This window comes from Arabidopsis lyrata, assembly GCF_000004255.2.
Source record: "Arabidopsis lyrata subsp. lyrata unplaced genomic scaffold ARALYscaffold_7, whole genome shotgun sequence".
NCBI classification, from domain to species: Eukaryota; Viridiplantae; Streptophyta; class Magnoliopsida; order Brassicales; family Brassicaceae; genus Arabidopsis; species Arabidopsis lyrata.
Window position 1 is genome coordinate 4,619,748 of NW_003302549.1, and position 17,582 is coordinate 4,637,329.

At 33.4% G+C, this 17,582-nt stretch overlaps 5 protein-coding genes and 1 long non-coding RNA gene across 6 annotated transcripts in view; 4 read left to right on the forward strand and 2 right to left on the reverse strand.

Moving 5' to 3' along the window:
* Positions 1-2,353, forward strand: part of LOC9305434 (autophagy-related protein 11) — a 5,408-nt gene extending 3,055 nt beyond the window's left edge. Inside the window, 4 exon segments of the mRNA XM_021016803.1 lie at positions 3-378; positions 974-1,194; positions 1,338-1,551; positions 1,683-2,353. Coding sequence (XP_020872462.1) covers positions 3-378; positions 974-1,194; positions 1,338-1,551; positions 1,683-2,114 — 1,243 coding nt within the window. The 3' untranslated portion in view covers positions 2,115-2,353.
* Positions 2,354-2,421: 68 nt separating this feature from the next.
* Positions 2,422-5,251, reverse strand: LOC9303401. The gene is made up of 6 exons (XM_021016456.1): positions 4,847-5,251; positions 4,333-4,647; positions 4,077-4,250; positions 3,887-3,993; positions 3,502-3,803; positions 2,422-3,364 (listed from the first exon to the last, which is right to left on the reverse strand). The coding sequence occupies exons 1-6, from the start codon at positions 4,988-4,990 to the stop codon at positions 2,643-2,645; spliced, it is 1,764 nt and encodes a 587-aa protein (XP_020872115.1). The 5' UTR covers positions 4,991-5,251; the 3' UTR covers positions 2,422-2,642.
* A 624-nt stretch (positions 5,252-5,875) lies between these two features.
* Positions 5,876-7,804, forward strand: LOC9305435. The gene has a single exon (XM_021016465.1). It carries the CDS (start codon positions 7,010-7,012, stop codon positions 7,481-7,483), a length of 474 nt encoding a protein of 157 aa, XP_020872124.1. The 5' UTR covers positions 5,876-7,009; the 3' UTR covers positions 7,484-7,804.
* Positions 7,805-8,420: 616 nt separating this feature from the next.
* On the reverse strand, positions 8,421-9,450 carry LOC110226016. Its single transcript, XM_021016462.1, has 3 exons — positions 9,351-9,450; positions 9,062-9,271; positions 8,421-8,964 (listed from the first exon to the last, which is right to left on the reverse strand). The coding sequence occupies exons 1-3, from the start codon at positions 9,406-9,408 to the stop codon at positions 8,675-8,677; spliced, it is 558 nt and encodes a 185-aa protein (XP_020872121.1). The 5' UTR covers positions 9,409-9,450; the 3' UTR covers positions 8,421-8,674.
* A 3,314-nt stretch (positions 9,451-12,764) lies between these two features.
* LOC110226019 lies at positions 12,765-13,552 on the forward strand. Its single transcript, XR_002330135.1, has 2 exons — positions 12,765-13,027; positions 13,314-13,552. It is a non-coding gene; the product is annotated as an uncharacterized LOC110226019 (long non-coding RNA).
* Positions 13,553-14,624: 1,072 nt separating this feature from the next.
* Positions 14,625-15,831, forward strand: LOC9303402. Its single transcript, XM_002867284.2, has 3 exons — positions 14,625-14,764; positions 14,999-15,238; positions 15,310-15,831. The coding sequence occupies exons 1-3, from the start codon at positions 14,722-14,724 to the stop codon at positions 15,696-15,698; spliced, it is 672 nt and encodes a 223-aa protein (XP_002867330.1). The 5' UTR covers positions 14,625-14,721; the 3' UTR covers positions 15,699-15,831.
* The last annotated feature ends 1,751 nt before the right edge of the window (positions 15,832-17,582 follow it).

Below are 17,582 nucleotides of genomic sequence, written 5' to 3' on the forward strand. Positions count from 1 at the left end.
CGATGCTCGGGAGGTATGGATGAGAATATGGTGGATTCCTCTCAGGTGCTCAGTCATCCGCTTGACTCATCGATGCTGGAAAGCCAGCAAAACAATGAGAAAGGTGGAAAGGATAGTGAGGCTGGGGAAATGGGTGTGTTTCTAAGTAACAGTTCGACAGCCGAGAGCCCACAAAAATCTTTAGATGATAATGTGGCAACTGGCAGAGGTTTAGATGCCAAACACAGTGATGATATTATCTTGGAACTTAGAAATGAGCTGATGGAAAAGTCCAATAAACTGAGTGAAATAGAGTCCAAGCTAAATGGTGTTATGGAAGAGGTATCCAATTTGAGCAGAGAGTTGGAAACGAATCAGAAGCTTCTTGAAGAATCCCAGGTTTGGCAGATTTCCCTAATCTTTCCAACTCTGAAATCTATTCATTGCATCGTTAGCCTAGGAGCTTGTCTTTACTTTTTGGTATGTTATTTATCTTTACACCATTTTCTGTTACTCTTTTGGTTGCTGGTATTCGCTTTGTCATAGACGTCTAAATTCTAGTATCTAAGGGGCTAGTATCAGTTCTATTTTCTGTGATCTTTTACTGGTAATGATGTCAATCATCTGGACTAGGAAGGTTCAATATGCTTTTGCGTAATGCCTAACCAGTTGAAGCCAACCAGTTCCAGGAGCCATAGATCAAGGCTTTCATGAGATCTTGGATTACACCTGGTTGACCAATCATTCAAATTGTGAAATTTCTTCGTTTCTCTCAGTTAGTTTACTAGTACACTCTAATGAGAGGGCTATGATTATGAACAGTTTAATGTTTTTGATTTGGCAGACATTTCAATTAGAAATATGTAGAGATACAATAAGCATGGTTCTGCTGTTTCTGCGTCACCAGATAGCTTGTGTACCTTGCACATTATAAGACCCTGTTCCCCTTAAATTTTTACCTTTGATGTGGTATGTATTACTATTTTGGTTTTAGATGAATTGTGCACATTTGGAGAACTGCTTACATGAAGCAAGAGAAGAAGCCCAGACCCATCTTTGTGCTGCTGATCGTAGAGCTTCTCAATATACTGCACTTCGTGCATCAGCTGTGAAGATGCGAGGTCTCTTTGAAAGATTCCGGAGCTCTGTCTGTGCTGGCAGTGGGATTGCTGATTTTGCCGACTCCTTGCGAACTTTGGCTCAAGCTTTAGCCAAGTAAGTTCCCATCTGTACGCTTCCCGAAAAGATAACCTTAGTCCTTTCTCTCTTGTATATATGGCAGTACTTATCCACTTTCAAGCTCTTGTTCTGAAAATGTTTCTCTGAATTTGCATTTCTCCTACTTGGAAATTTCACAGCTCCGTTAATGAAAATGAAGATGATGGTACTACTGAGTTCCGGAAATGCATCCGAGTCCTGGCAGACAAAGTTAGCTTCCTCTCCAAACACCGGGAGGAATTACTGGAGAAGTGCCAAAATCTTGAAGCCACAAGTGAACAGACAAGAAAGGACTTGGAGGAAAAGAAAGAGCTGGTGAAAACATTGTACACTAAGCACCAACTTGGGAAGCAGGTAGACTCGTGTTATCTCTAGTAACAGTCATGGTTTCTTGCAGCAAATTTTCTCTCTTTTTGCTACACATTCATAATTTGGAGTGTCCTCGGTTTTGAATGAGAAAATTGGTGAACTTCTTGTGATGACAGGCAAATAAGGAAAAGATATCATTTGGTCGTCTTGAAGTCCATGAGATCGCAGCATTTGTGCTAAACCAAGCAGGACATTACGAGGCAATCAACAGGAACTGCCCAAATTACTACTTGTCCTCTGAATCCGAGGCATTGTTCACAGATCATCTCCCAAACCGGCCTACATACATTGTTGGACAGATTGTGCACATAGAGCGCCAAATAGTGAAACTGCCATCACCACTTTCAGCTTCTGCTTCTCCTGAGGCGGGTAAGACACATCATCTCGGCTCAGACCAGGGCTCGAGAACTCTGGCATCAAGTTCAATCTCAACATCAACTTCAGCAACAACAACATCAAACCCTTACGGTCTCTCTTCAGGATGTGAATACTTCATAGTGACGATAGCAATGCTTCCTGACACTGCTATTCATCAACAAACTTCCTGATCCTTTTGCTTGTTCTTAAGGCAGATAGACGTGATGGAAGAAACCACCTCCCCCCAAAAAAGAACAAAAAATGTAAATACTTTGAATTCAAATAACACAATCTAAAACCAGACAGCCCCTTATATGATTTGTGGGTTTCATTTGTCTCTTCTTTAATTTCCTTTTATTTCATATCTTTCTTCTTTATGTACATGTACAGCTGATGATCACTGATCTTAGTTTAATCTTTTCTCCTTGTATTGTACACACTCTGCTATAATTTGAATGCTGTAATAAAAAGGATATATATATTAAGAGAAAAGGTAAAAGTTTAGGATAAATAATAGAATCTTACGCCTCTGCAAACTTTGGTTTATATTGGGAATAATATACAGAAATTAATCTTCAAAACATGTTTCTTAAAATCCCTGTGGGGGTTGTAGTTACCAAGAGATAATTTTGATTTACAATAAAAAAAAAAACAGAAAAGCTACTAGTCCAGGTTCCTATACTTGCCACATCCAGAAAAGAAAGGCGGTTATCTATAAATTATCTATTATATGCATCACCATCTTCTTCTGAAATGTTGGACAAGAACTTTGGCAAGGATGTGATCCGGGGGAGGTGTAATAGCAAATCGCTGAATGAGTCTTTCCTTAACATACCTTGTGGTTTGCTGCTAGAAGCTGGATCAAGAACTCTGTCGTTGTTGTTGTTGTTGTCAGAAACAATTCCCTTGGGTTCAGACTTCAATCCAACTGACATTTCGGTATTGAGCTGTGAGTTTGCAGCGACATTGGGATCCTTGTACAAGAGGTTGAATAAAGAGTTAACCCTTGGCATGAGAGACTTCTCATCTGGTGCCTCGAACTGGATATTATCACTTAGCAACTGCTGTTTCATGATCTCAAATTTCTCCATATGTTCCGGATGACTTCCACCAGCAGAATCAGAGAGAAGTCCAACGAAATCACTCACCGACATAGATTGGTGTAGTCCAGGTACTTTTATCTGATCTGAATCAGTTATGTTTCTTGAATCAGATAAATATGCAACGAAATCACTAACTGACATAGATTGGTGTAGTCCAGCTACGTCTTCAGCCAGATTCAAATCCGTTGTGTTTTTTGAATCACAGAGAACTGCAAGGAAATCACTCAGTGACATAGATTGGTGTAGTCCAGGTGCTTCGATCTGACCACAATCTGTTCTGTTTCTTGAATTGACTGCTTCAGAACCTCCAATTCCTTCATTTGCACGAGCATCTATCACTAGAGATGAATGAAGCAAACAAACAGAAAAATAAATCCACAATCTTAGTCAGGTTCAACAAAAGTGAAAATGAAAAACTATATTCAAATAAGGAGTTATGAAAGCAACCAGAATGAGCGAGCAGTCATCATAATACCTGAGCTGGGTGATGGTGCTTCATGAGACAGATACATATGCTCAGATGATGACTGAGCCCCAACAGGAGATGCTAAATTCTGAGTCCCAGAATTCGAAGGACCTGTGCTAAGATTCAAATTCCCAAAAGGATGGCCTTTTGATTCACTTGGATCCTCAAAAATAGATTGCCGCGCATCAAAGTAGGGAGAGTCAATAGCTATCTCCGGCTGTCGGCTTAGATGGAACAGACGATGATCACATTGAACGAGCTTTTCAAAATGTTTGTTCATTATCCCTTGAGCACATTGCAGAAAATGCTGCCTAACAGATCACAGGGAGCGTATCGTTAGCTGAAGCTAGGACATCACCAATTTATTCAGAAAAAAAATATGAAATGCCTGTACCTGTTCATGCTGGCTTGGCCATCAGTAAAATCTGATGTCGCCTGCCACAAAGTATGTTTTCTAGGCTGTGGGTTTGTTTCCCGGAAAAATAAGGGCTGTCTAGCAAGCTGAAACATAAAGAGACGAGTGATTAAAGTTGAACAAGAGTAATAGGTTGAGCAAAAGAAAAGAACATGAGTGAATCGTATACCACGAGAGTCAAAGTTCCAGGTCCGTCTTCAGGACAGTTTGCCTTCAAAGCCATAATATCTGACCATTGGATCTCGATTTTACTCTTAAGACCTTGTTCCAATACTTCCCAAACAAGTTTGTGTTTTGCAAAGTAACACTTTGCCACCAAATCACCTTCATACCTCGATTTATACTATCAAAAAGAAACCAGGTCAAGTTAGATTTTGAAAGCACCATGAAAAATATATCAAAACGAAACATTTTGCAGGACTCACCTCCCACTGTCCAATCTTCAAAAGCGAAGCAGGAAAGTTGGAAGCTTTCAGCTTCTCAATACTTCCTGGCGCCAAAGTCGGTCCAAGTGATGCAGCAGCAGCAATGCTTTTACTTTCTTTCTTAAGACCAGAGCCAAGTGCACCAGCTTTCAGCGTTTGAGCTGCTTTACGGTCACCACAATGCGTTATCGTCATCTGAATCAACTCCAACAAAGATGGACTCTTCCTAAGATTCAACCCAAGAGGACTCGGCTCATCAAGCGGGTTATACTTAGCTGGAGCCATTGTCGATGAACTTGTCTCAGGACTCCATAACTAATTCAATGCAAGAATCAATAAAAAAAGATACACCACCAAACAATTCACAACCAGCTAAATATAAAATCATCACCGTAGGAATCGTTAAAAGCCAAATCTTTTATTAAAAAAAAACTAAGAGTTGCTATTGAATTGATCGCAGAAACTGAATTAGATCAGCTAATCTGAAAAAAGAAAAAAAGAGAAAGAAACAAACCCTAGATCGTTTGGTGAGAGGAGCATGCTCTTCTTCTAAATCATCCTCAGCAATCTCCAATTTCACCGGTAGCTCATCTCGGCACTTGGCCGCCAATTCAGACTCCGTTCGTCTTAAACCTCCAGATTTCCTCATTTCCACCATCCCCAGAAAAAACAAACAAACCTTTCTTCTTCAAATAACACCCCAAATTCAGACAAATTTCGGATAACCCACAAACAAAATTATTTCACAAAAAGGATTTTATCTGGAACACGAAAGAGAATCAAAAGCAAACCCTAGAAATCAGAGTATAAAACATTTACGGGATCTCTCTCTCTCTCTCTCTATAAATTTGATTGTGTAAAAAAGGATTCTCCTGGCGGCTATCGACGCGCGTATACCGTGATTGTACCGACACGCGCCATCGTTATTTTGACTCCGAGTGCTAATGAAATTCCCAAATTAGCCACCACGTTATGCCCACTGAAGAAGGGCTAATATTGTCATTTTTGTTTTTCATTTAATAATTTAGTTAATTCGCTGGCGAATAACCAGTAGTTCTTGATATATAGTGTGGGGTTTGGTTTACAAAAAAAAAAAAAAAATAGTGTGGGGTTTACTTTTTTTTTTTCTATTCTTATGACGGCTATATATAGATAGAGTATTTGCCACGTATTACTCGTCCTCCTTTTGCCTTAATTAATTACTTTTTTTTTGTGTTGTGTATAGTCCACTAGTCAACTAATGTTTTCTTTTGCCACTTTTGGTAATCAAACATAAAAATTTATAAATTCAACCTTATCTTATTAATCCTACACAAATGAAATCTATTTTTTTTGTAAACTAACAATTGTCAAAAAGTTGAACAAGACTTACATGTAATCATATATATAAACACTTGTTGAATGAACAATAGTCTTTGATTTTGAATTCTCATATTAATTGTGGAATGAGAATCCTTGAATTTCAGTATGTAAAATTGGAACATGTGACTAAAATTAAAATCATATAGTAAGTCAATGATAAATTTAAAATCATAATAATATTACAAATCTGTAAAACTGGAACATGTGGTTGATCTGAATTTGAAACATTTACAATGGTTTTATTGCAAGAGTTAAAAGTCCTTTGCCACGTCCCATATTTAATACTTAGTGATATAGAAAATATATCTTCAGAACTAAATACTGTTTTTTCTTTTTCATTTTTGTGTATTCCCATTCAGAACATATATAGACATAGTAGTTATCATTTAATTAAAAGTCTAAAACCCCATATAGATGCATGATTTCGTCATAATAATTTTCGTATTATGCGTATTTTATTATGAAAACATGTTATGAATTTCGTTTTATTTGGTTTTCGTACATTTATGTCCCAAATTTTGATTTACCGACATCTAAAGAGCTACCCCAACCATTATTTCTTGCCAATTACAATTTTTTTTTTTTTTTTTTTAAATTTGGGATTCTATTTACATATGAAAACTTCTACGTATGCATTTTTATTTATTTATTTTGCGAGGAACTTGGCATACACGCCTTCATGAGAGTACGGAAAAATGATGACGTACCATCAAACTGGTTCCAATCATATATAATTGGATATATCTTCACAAATTTATATTTAAATGCGATCATATGCAACTATATATTGGTACAGCTTCTTTGACAAAAATTATTTCAAACATATATATATATATATATATTATATACGTTTTTTCAAAAATTATTTTGGTATAAGTTTCAAATACATTAGCATATTCATCTAAGATTGCGAAACTTTACAATGACTTTGATCAAACAATATTCAATATTATAGGTCCTGTATCTACGGACGTCCCTCTCCTATGGAATGGCAAATGGAGGAAAACAAAATGACTATTGGCTATTCTTGTCAAATTATAAGTCACACACAAACAAAACAAAACAGAAATACCCTCTTGTGTTTTCTTTTCCATCATCGCTCATTTTTTTATGCGTGGGATTTATTCTGTTTATTCTTGTTTCAAATCTGATCCATCCTCAACCTATCAACATCATTATAATAAAAAACAAAGAAAAAAGATTGGAGGAATAAGAAGAAAGAGCAATTTGTAAATGGAGGATGATATAGTACCCTTAAGCGTCCCGTGAGATCCTTCTTCATCTTTGAGATCGATCCTTCCTTAGAATAATAATAATGCCTGTGCCAGATCCACGGGCGGGGCAGGCGTTCATCTGTCTCATTACATTATTTCTTTTCCTATCAATCGCGGTTGGAGGCGGTTGTCTAATTGCATACACAATCCTTCCTTACCCTCCAGTTTGGCTCTCCTACCTCGGCATTGTCTTTGTTTGTCTCCCTTGGTTCTTTTGGATCCTAACCTTTGCATACCGCATTGTTTCACGCACTTTTGGATTTAGGATGGTCGTTGGATCCGGTGGTAACAATAACAACGCGAGTGGAGAATCCATGCCGCGTGATCTTGACCCTCCTGAGCAATCTTTAGAATCTCCCGATGATGATGATCCAGAGACGATAGCTCACCCACAAGGCCAAGTTCTAGTGTCGATTGAAGGGAATCAATCGAAGAAACGAATGTCAACCTCCAGCAATTCTACTATCGGTTCGCATGAAAGTGAGATGCCACTAGCCATTTCTATGGGCTCATGATCATATATGTTTTGTTGACACATGAAGGGATCTTGCCATAGATATAGCATCAGAATGAAGATGCTAACCAGATACTTAGCCTCTTGAAAACATGGGAAATTTTGCTGTTTTTATTTTGTATCTTATTCAGATAGATTTGTAGATTCAACAAACAAACAAACAAAAAGAAGTGTACACCTTTTAATTAGCACTACCAAAAGTTTTCCTCAAACCCTAACCCCTCAAAAATCGACATGGTTTTTATTTTATGTTTTAAAATCAAGAGAATGTTTGTTACGAAGGGGTGTAGTTTTAGATGTTTTTGGTGTGGGACTTGCGTAATGCGGATTTTATAGGGTAGATCAACATCTAAGAGCAAGCCCAACGTTCCGTCTCTTAATTTGAGTTTCTCTTTTCCATGTGAACACAATTTTATGTGTGAACACACATTATATTAATAATTTATTAAAAAGTGTTTTAACTAGACTAATTATAAAAGGACATGTGTAAAAAACGTTTTTTATGAGTACCTAAAACAAGAAACGCCTCTATCACTCTCTCCTCCTTTTTCCATTTTTCCCTATATTTTAATAGTTAGAGACTTGCTAGGTACGACCGTTGCTGATGCTCTAAGATTTGTGAAGTTTATGTAATTTTGTATATATCTATTACTAGTTTGGTAATATAATTCTGCGGTGAAGCCATTGATTTTAGGGTCCCTTAACTTGACAAACAATCCAAGTTATCGGATTGTTGAGTTTGAAATATGCTGGCATCAGCACAGCAAATGTGTCAATTCACTGATTCACGCAACGATGTGGTGCTGGTGAAACCAAGATAGTCACTTTCATCTTTTTCATAGTGATTGATATACAAAAAAAACTCCTTTTAATTTGGGTTTGGAGAGTATCAACATGCATATAATTTGAATACTTGTTTCTATGTTTATTAGCTACCATTAATCAAAAAAGATAAATTATTTATTCGCTGCAGCAATATATGTATCGATTTCACTAATCTATGTTAGGTAGAAATTAGACCATGTCACTTTTCTTTGCCTTGTATAGTAAGTTACAGCTGCTCTATGCAAACCCTCTTGTGCTTTGTAGAGACGGATTTGATTAACGAGATAGCTCTTAGTGATAAGCATCTAACTAATATATATCGGCACAAGACAATAACATAGAACATCCCTTTTGAGATAGACAAAAGTTAGTCCTCGGAATCGGCCAGAATATCCTTACTTTTGCTAATGTTTCCTCCATCAAATATGGCAGTCAAAAACGAGGGTACGCTTCCAACAGGAAATAGCTTTTGTAGCCATTCTGGCTTAGCTTGGGATAAGAGAAGACCATACGACCAGAATCTAGTCAAACATCCAATACGATCAGCCAAGTCGTCTTCGGTTATTTTTGCAATAATAATCACGTTTGATTTAGGATTTTCCAGTGACCACAACATAATGTCACCATACATGGACCAATGTCTCGCATATTTATCCCCTGCAAAAGTTAGGTTATAATTATATCAACAACAACGGAGATACATATCTGTAAGAGAAAGAGAAAAGAGCTTAATTCAGAGTAATGGAATTCTCACCTTCGGTGAACACTTGTAATTTGAATCCAGCATCCGAATATTCACGATCCGCGAAGGTATTATTATCATCAGCATAAGCCTGAATCGACACCTCCGCATCACAACCATACTTGTTGACAGCGTCTTTGATTCTCTGGTAAATCGAAGCAGGATCGAGACCATCAGGGATTGGGTAATCCTCCACATCCCAAAACACACATGTCTTACCATCTACCAACACACAACGATTAAACCATTATTGCGAATAAATATAGAGATCCGATTAGATACATATAGAGATCTTTCTTACCCTTGTAAAAAATCAGCGGATAGAGGTTGGAGGGCTGCGGATGATCACGATCACACATGGCTGAGAGACTTTGTGAATTTTAGGGTTACGACAACTGTGCTCTATCTTTGATATAGGATCTTATTGGGCTGGACCTGGCACTAGTAGGCCGTGGCATAAAATCTACAACTCGAAAACCGAACCAGAACCAAACCTGATGGTCGTTGACTCATCTCTCCTTTTAATTTTCTTAGTAGGATTTAACCGGGCAAAATTGTATTTTATATATTTTATATAATAATTTATAATTTATTGTATTTTTAAATTGATATTATAAAAAAACATCTCATTTAATTATTTTATATTATAATTGATATAGTTGAAATATGTGTACTTAGAAGATTTGTAGGTGTATAAATGATAGTGTTAATATTGGCAAGTATTTATAATCATGAACTATAATAATAATTTGATATTATTTTGTATCAAAAAAATTTACCCCGCGGTATATTGCGGGTCGATTTTTTTAAACTAAAAATTTTAAATTTTAAGTTATATATTTTGTGTTAATATTGTTTGGTTTGTTTAATATTTAAGATTATATAACTATATTTTTATTTTTAATTCTAGATTTCACCCGTGGTATACCGTCACGTATTAATATCGACTCAAACCCGTCCCACCATATAACCCCGTTTTGTATTCAGAATCATTTTGGACCTTTTTATAGCATGACTCTGAACCATTGTCCAATTTTTAACCAATATGCGACATTGTACACATACTTTTTCTTTATCGATTGAGTAATATATGTCCGTTTTTAAAAATTTAAATCACATTATATGCAGAAAAATCTATTATTTTATTAATTATATGTATTTTATATAAATTCAAAATAAACTATAAAATCATATAAAAGTGAAAGAAGAATTATATATTAATGGTTTAAATTTGGTAGAGATGTTTTAGGAAAATTTAGAAACGAAATCAATTTGTTACCATATTTGGAAGCCACAGTTTCTAAAAGATTTTTTTGAAAATATTTTGTAATATTAATTAATATATAAAAATTTATGACAATGGCATTCTAGTGTAAATACTTCTCAACTTTAGGATTTATTTGCTAAATGTACTTCAAAAATGTATATATAGATGATATAATTTTATTATTTATTTAAATAATTATTCAGAAAGTAACTATTTAACCTGTTAAAATATGACATGTGTAAAGCAGAGTTTCTCAAAGTTTCTCTCCAAAGACACGTTTCTCACCCTTTCTCCTCTTTTATCATTATTTTTTGTTTTTTAATTAGTAAAAACTCATGTGAGACACTTCCCAATGGAGATGCTCTTAGGAAAGTACAACCAAAATTTTTTAGAACAAGGATATGACCCGCGGTACACCGCGGGTTAATTATTTGATATTTTTGTGTATAATATTTTTTGTTGGGCACCGCAGATCAGTTTTTTGTAACTCAAATTTTTAAATTTTAAGTTGAATTTATTTTTTGGTGTTTAAGATTGTATAATTGTATTTGAATGTTAATTCTAGGATTTCACTCGTGATATACCGTCCCGTATTAATATCGACCAAAATCCGTCCCACCATATAACCCCGTCCCGAGAAATTAAACATCATTTTATTATTTTTATTTTCAATAATAATTTTATTTTAAAAACATATAATTCGAATCAATTTAAAAGTTTGCTTTCAAATGGTAAATATAATATATATTTATGAATTTAATAGAGTTCATCTATATTATTAATATTATAAAAAATTGCTAGAATTTAAATATTATAAATAGTTAACAGTTTTATAAAGTAAAAATATTTAATAAAATATTATTATAAAAACAAATAATTAACTTGCGGTGTACATTGGGTCAAATACAATGATTTAGAGCTAATATAACAATTTGGGCTAATTTTCTAAATCATGTCTACCTAATTTAAACATAAATATATGATTCTCTTTTTACTTTTATTTGATCTTATATTTTGCTAATTTTGACTTATTATAATATATAGTTAACAATTGTAATTGTAAATTGCGAAATAGTTTTTATTAGTGTAATGTAAAAAGCACAACTTCAGGCTTGGAAAAATGTTTGTTTTTATAAAAATTAAGAAAAATGGTATGAAAGATTATTTTTTCTTGCATTATATTAAATGTTGCAAAATTACTTACTATTACTATAAGCCAACTTTAGTGGTTGGGCTTTAGACCCAATAAACATAAATTAAAAGAGTTGTATAAAACCCACAAGAAATAAGAACCCAATTTGAATCCATAACTAGATTTGAACCCGCGGTACACCGCGGGGCTATAATTTTTTTTTAAAAAAAATCTAAATATAATTAGTTTTGTTTATTAATAGAGAGTATAATATAATATTTCGACTATTTTATAAATGTACCATTCATATATCTATATTAATAGTTTTGAGTATATTAATTGTGTTTTAGGTTTAAATGGTATATCTATATATATACACAAAAACGACATTTGGCTTTCTTTTTCTTCTTGCCTCAATTTAGGAGGAAGATTTTTCTTGCGGTATACCGCGGAGCTATTATTTTTTAAAAAATATTTTTTTCTTTAAACTTCTAAATTTAGATTTTACCCCGCGGTACACCGCTGGTCGATTTTTTTATAACTAAAAAATTATTTTGCAAAATTTTAAGTTGTATTTGTTTTGTTAATATTGTTTATTTTCTTTAGTGTTTCTGATTTTATAATTAAATTTTGATTTTTAATTCTAGGATTTCATCTATAGTATATTGTTTAATATTAATATTGATCTAAACCCGTTGCACCATATAACCCCGTCCCGTAAAATTAAACATCATTTGTTATTTATTTTTGAATAATATTTTTATCCACTACGGGTCGCAAGTTCATGGGATAAGCCCGTAGAGAGTTGCGGGTTTGCGGGTCGACCCGCTAAAAGAGAAGCTATCTTTTGAAGCCCTTTGTTTTGTTTAGAGGTTTTAAGAAAACATCTCTAAAAAATAATTTTCATTATATGAAAAAAAAAAGTAGAAGAAATTGTAGTATCAACATTCCCGATTTTTACATCACTCGTTACAATTAATTTTTTTTTTTGCAGATAAAAATCAGAAGTTAACTAAGTCGAAATTTTTAAAAAGATTGTGTAAAGATTTTTGGTAAATTGTTGAAAACATATTTGATTTCAAAATCTTTACTTAAATAGATAAGGAAAGATTTTGTAGAGACTTTTGCTAAATATATGATAAATGAATTTCAATTAAAAATCTTTACTTAAATAAAATAAATCTAAAGAATTAATGCTAATGGCATGTCATTGTAAATACTTCTCAACTTCATGATTTATTTGCTAATTGTGATTCAAAAATGTATATATAGATGAGATGGCCCACCAATAATGGCTGCTAATAGTCACGACCTGAGTTGTTTTGCTGTCTTTTGGAAGAAAAAAAAATATATGAGAAACAGAAAAACAAAAATTTCTTTCCCCTAAATCTTCAGATTCAATTTCCGTTTTCTTAATCTTTTTTTTTTTTGATTGTTCGATTGTACCTTCGATTAGCAAATAAAGGAAGAGATCTTAGTAATTTACACTTAAACGAAGAGAGCCATGAATCCAACTGAACTACGAAAAGAACCGAAGTAATCGGTTCCAATCCAAATCAAAAAAATTCGCGTTCCACAGGTAAGAGAAATAGTATGTTAATTATGTTATCTTGATCGATTATTCTCAATTAAATACTAAAATTCTTTGTTTATATGTGGGTGATATTGAAATATATGTATCTATGTCCTCTGTAACATCGATTCACTTTCTGATGTAAAATTACATTATATTCCCTACCTTGCCTTTTCACGACAGTACTCAGTTCTTAAACTCATTAATTTTTGATAATATGATTGGGAAGAACAGTGTATTGTCGTCTTGAGTCTTAGGATTCTGATTTCCTGTTTTTTTTTGTTGTTATAAGATTGGAGATGATAAGGCAAGGTAGCCGATTGTCCTTAAAAGTCTAACAAATCAAGTGATAATCACAATCACAAAGATAAGCAACACCTTATTTCTCTGAAATATTTCTGATTTTTCTGTTTTTGATATTGTTTACTAACATTTGTTTTCTTTCATAGGTGAGGAATAATTCTCGAATATTAAAGTTGTCTTTGTTGATCTGGCATGAGTCATCTGTTTGACATAAGATGATCACAAAAAGGTCAGTATGAGACCAAAAACTTAGTCTAATTGATATTATAACAAAACAATATAATGCGGGATGAAAGCATACACATGGAATACAATTCAATGGTTAAGTGATGAATAGGATTCATGTCAGAAAGCAGCTTATCTGAAACAATGACTAACCTACAACGAAAAATAAACAACATCAAGCTCAGTATTTTGACACGAAACAATCAAGCAGCCATTCTGTTGGTATGTTGTGTTTACTTTTTGATATAGATCGAAATGGTAATCGTGGTGTGTGTGTTTAGATCTTGGAAATGAGAGTGTATTTATAGTGGTTTGATAGGTTATAGTACCATATTCCAAGTATTAGATATCTTATAAAATATTCACGATCCTAAATCTAATAGAATATGCTATTGGAAATAAGAATAAAATAGTTTAGTTAGGAATCATTTCCAATTAAGTAGTTGTGATTGAATGTCGATTTATATGGCTTATTTGATTTAGGAAACAAACTTTAATGGGATCATAATCTGTAGCATTTTTTTAGGAAACAATTTGAATATAAAATATTTGCGTTGCATTAAAATAGGAAATCATTTGTTTTGCAAATATTAATTAGTTATAAGTAATATATTGCCAAATCAATCATTAATTTCGTTTGGATTTTTTGTAGGAAAATCTCCAAAAAAGAAGGATCCAATTGAAGGAATTCCGAAATCCTTGCATTTTTTTTTGGCAAGTCTCATTATTTTCTGGATCCGAAATCAATATTAACGGGTCATTGAGTCGGGTCAAAAAACCAATTCCGGGTCAAAATTTTAAAAATACCCGACCCGATTAGGGACCCCAAAAACTGTTGCAAAAATGGATAGTAGATCTTTTTAATTTTTTTGTCAACAAAGTTTATTCCTTTAATCTGGATCAAAATTCAGATAAACCGTTATATATATATAATTGATATAATAGGTCAGTTTGATAAAAGACCATTGAGCCTAAACTCTAACCGCCCAAAAACTTGCGAAAGAGGCTTGGCCCATGTACAGCCCGCCAAATTGACAGACAGCTTTGGCTGTAACCCTAATAAATTCACAAACTCCATCATCAGCCACCGCTATAATAAAATCCCTAAATTGACAAAGTGCCTCATCAGCCCTCAAAGCTAGCGTCTCTGGAGAACTTGCTACGTCGAAACCATGTCCACTTTGGTCCCTTTGCTGCCCGCCAGCGAGAGATCCAGTAAGATGATTTCTCGAAATTAATTGTTTGTTTATGATATCATCTTTCTGTATAGTTGGTAGTAAATTTGTTTGTCTATGATCGATCTGGATTTTGATCTTGATTTGTTTTTCGTAAATTGTTTTGTTAGAATCTGATCTCGGATCTATATCTTTCTGTATATTTTTCTATGATCGATCTTGATTAGATCTAATTTTGATCTTGATTTGTTTTTGTCGTAAATTGTTTTGTTAGCACATGCATATGGAGCGCATGATGAAACATTAGTCGTATGGGACATAGAGGACTACAAAATCCCTGAAAGCATCGATCCTTGTTTGATCAACTATAAAATCGCAAGAGCTATTGTCAAGCGTCCTCATATAAGGATGTTGGAAGTGTCCATCTGGATTTTCGGTTCTGCTGAGAATGCATGGTTGACTGAATCGCAAGACAAACTTTGGAAATCCGAGTTTGAAGTCTGTCTCCACAAAGGTCCTTCTCTAACTCATATATATAAACACTCTCGAATCTATCTGCAAGTAATCTATTTATACTATTTGCAGGGGATAGACGTACCAGATTAAACATGATTCTAGCGGAAGTAATTTACCATGTATGGAGCTTGGATGATCCAATAAATTTGCTGGTACTCTCGGAAAACAAGGAGAAGATGGAACAAGACCCCAAATTTTGCAGATTTCGTCAAGCTTTAGAAAACAAAGGTTTCTTTGTTGCCTTAGCACACCCTGAGACACTCATTAACCAAGAAACTGCCGTTGAAGAGCCGCCAGATTTTACCCCAATACCTTACTATCAAACCACAAGTGACAACACGCTTAAGCTAGCTTACTGGACCAAAGAAGATGATGATGCTTTCAGATCTAATCATAAAGAAAAATGCCCCGGACAGCCATCGAATCTCTTTGTCCTTGGCGCAGAAGAAAATCACTAGACAAATACAATTCTTAAGTCATCCTTTGTTATTTATGCTATATACGATGCTTACTTGTTCTATCTTTCTCTGTATTGTTTACTCAACGCCTATCATTACCCCCAATTTCCACCGCTTGCGCTTCTTCAGGTCCCAAGCAAAAGCCACTCATGATTGATTTAAATCTAATACTCAACCACACTAAAGATGTCCAAAACCAGATAAATATGATCAATAATAAAAACGTTTCAATCCAATCATGAGTGAATTGGGTAATCCTCCGCATCCCAAAACACAAACGTCTTACCATATAACAAAATATGGACAAAACGGCCATAGGAATGCATTACCAATCATTCTATTTTTTTATGCTGAAAACATATTTTGATCAGATTCTTTTTTTCTTTCAGCCCCATAACGTACGAGTAGCAAGGAAATAAACTTTGTGACTTTAGTGTCCGACTAAACATGATTCTAGCGGACGTTGTTTACCGGACATGGAGCTGGAATTTTGCAGATTTCGTCAAGCTTTAGAAAACAAAGGTTTCTTCGCTGCCTTGGTATTTATTCGATGAGGCCTGTTAACAAATAAAAATGCACCTTTCTTTACGTTAACTTCTTGTTTCCTGAGGAAAAGCTTAACAGTGATAAAATAAATATTAATAGAGACTAGAAAATTAAGTATACTGATCTCTGATGTAAATGGCCTTTTTCTATAATAAAATTGAAATGGACCAATCGAGAAAGCGAGAAATAGAGAGGAGAAGATCTTTTATGGTTTTTTTTAAGGAAAAATCATTGTCAGCTACACGAACTATACGTCAACACATCACCACACATGCAGACTATTTTAATGTTTCGCTAACTACACGAACTATTGGTATTACATACGGACATCTCCGAACTATCATCGGTTATGTGTGCAACACCATAACCATCATTTCCAAATAATATAAAGTCTTGTTAACTACACGAAGTATTTCTTTTTTTTGTCAACTAGACAAAGTATTTTCATCAATTTTTTTTAAACTAATAAGTTAAATAAAACTATATAATATATCAATGTAAATTATATATGTACATTATAACTATTCTAACTTTAAAATTTTAATGTAATAAAGACTAAACTAGTTCCATAAAAAATATATGTGTTCATTAAAAATTTGTTAATTAACTTAAACCTATAATGAACATGTATAATTTAATTAAGTGACACTTTTAAAAGTTTAGTTAAATTAATTTCATATAAAACATATGTGTGCATTAAAAATTAGTTAATTAATTTAACTTAAAATTATAAGGGATACTGCATATGTAGAATTTAAACTTTAAAAGTTATAATGCATATATATAATTAACAATAGTGTATTATTTACTTTTAGTTATTTTTTCATTTTGTAATTTAGTTTTAAAAAAATGTTGCGTGTAGTTAACAATACATTTATATTATCTGGAAATGATGGTTATGCTATATATAATTTACATTGATATATTATATAGTTTTATTTAACTTATAGTGATGTATAATTTAACTAAGTGACTATTTTAAATTTTTAACAATTTAATATAATAAATATTAAATTAGTTAAATTAATTTAACTTAAAAGTATAATGCATTAAAAGTTATAATATATATATATATATAATTTATAATAGTGTAATATTTACTTTTTAGTTATTTTTTATTTTTTAGTTACTTTAAAAAAAAAAATTTGATGGAAAATACTTCGTGTAGTTGACAAAAAAAGAAATACTTCGTGTAGTTAACAAGACATTTATATTATCTGAAAATGATGGTTATGGTGTTGCACACATAACCGATGATAGTTCGGGGATGTCCGTATGTAATACCAATAGTTCGTGTAGTTAGCGAAACATTAGAATAGTCTACATGTGTGGTGATGT

Coding starts and splice junctions, on each gene's coding strand:
- LOC9303401 (XM_021016456.1), bottom strand. CDS start 4,990: ATGGTGGAAATGAGGAAATCTGGAGGTTTAAGACGAACGGAGTCTGAA. Junction 4,648..4,846: donor CTCTCACCAAACGATCTAGG/GTTTGTTTCTTT, acceptor GCATTGAATTAG/TTATGGAGTCCTGAGACAAG. Junction 4,251..4,332: donor TGAAGATTGGACAGTGGGAG/GTGAGTCCTGCA, acceptor TCTTTTTGATAG/TATAAATCGAGGTATGAAGG.
- LOC9305435 (XM_021016465.1), top strand. CDS start 7,010: ATGCCTGTGCCAGATCCACGGGCGGGGCAGGCGTTCATCTGTCTCATT.
- LOC110226016 (XM_021016462.1), bottom strand. CDS start 9,408: ATGTGTGATCGTGATCATCCGCAGCCCTCCAACCTCTATCCGCTGATT. Junction 9,272..9,350: donor TCCGCTGATTTTTTACAAGG/GTAAGAAAGATC, acceptor GTGTGTTGGTAG/ATGGTAAGACATGTGTGTTT. Junction 8,965..9,061: donor ATTACAAGTGTTCACCGAAG/GTGAGAATTCCA, acceptor TAACTTTTGCAG/GGGATAAATATGCGAGACAT.
- LOC9303402 (XM_002867284.2), top strand. CDS start 14,722: ATGTCCACTTTGGTCCCTTTGCTGCCCGCCAGCGAGAGATCCA. Junction 14,765..14,998: donor GCCCGCCAGCGAGAGATCCA/GTAAGATGATTT, acceptor TTGTTTTGTTAG/CACATGCATATGGAGCGCAT. Junction 15,239..15,309: donor TGAAGTCTGTCTCCACAAAG/GTCCTTCTCTAA, acceptor TACTATTTGCAG/GGGATAGACGTACCAGATTA.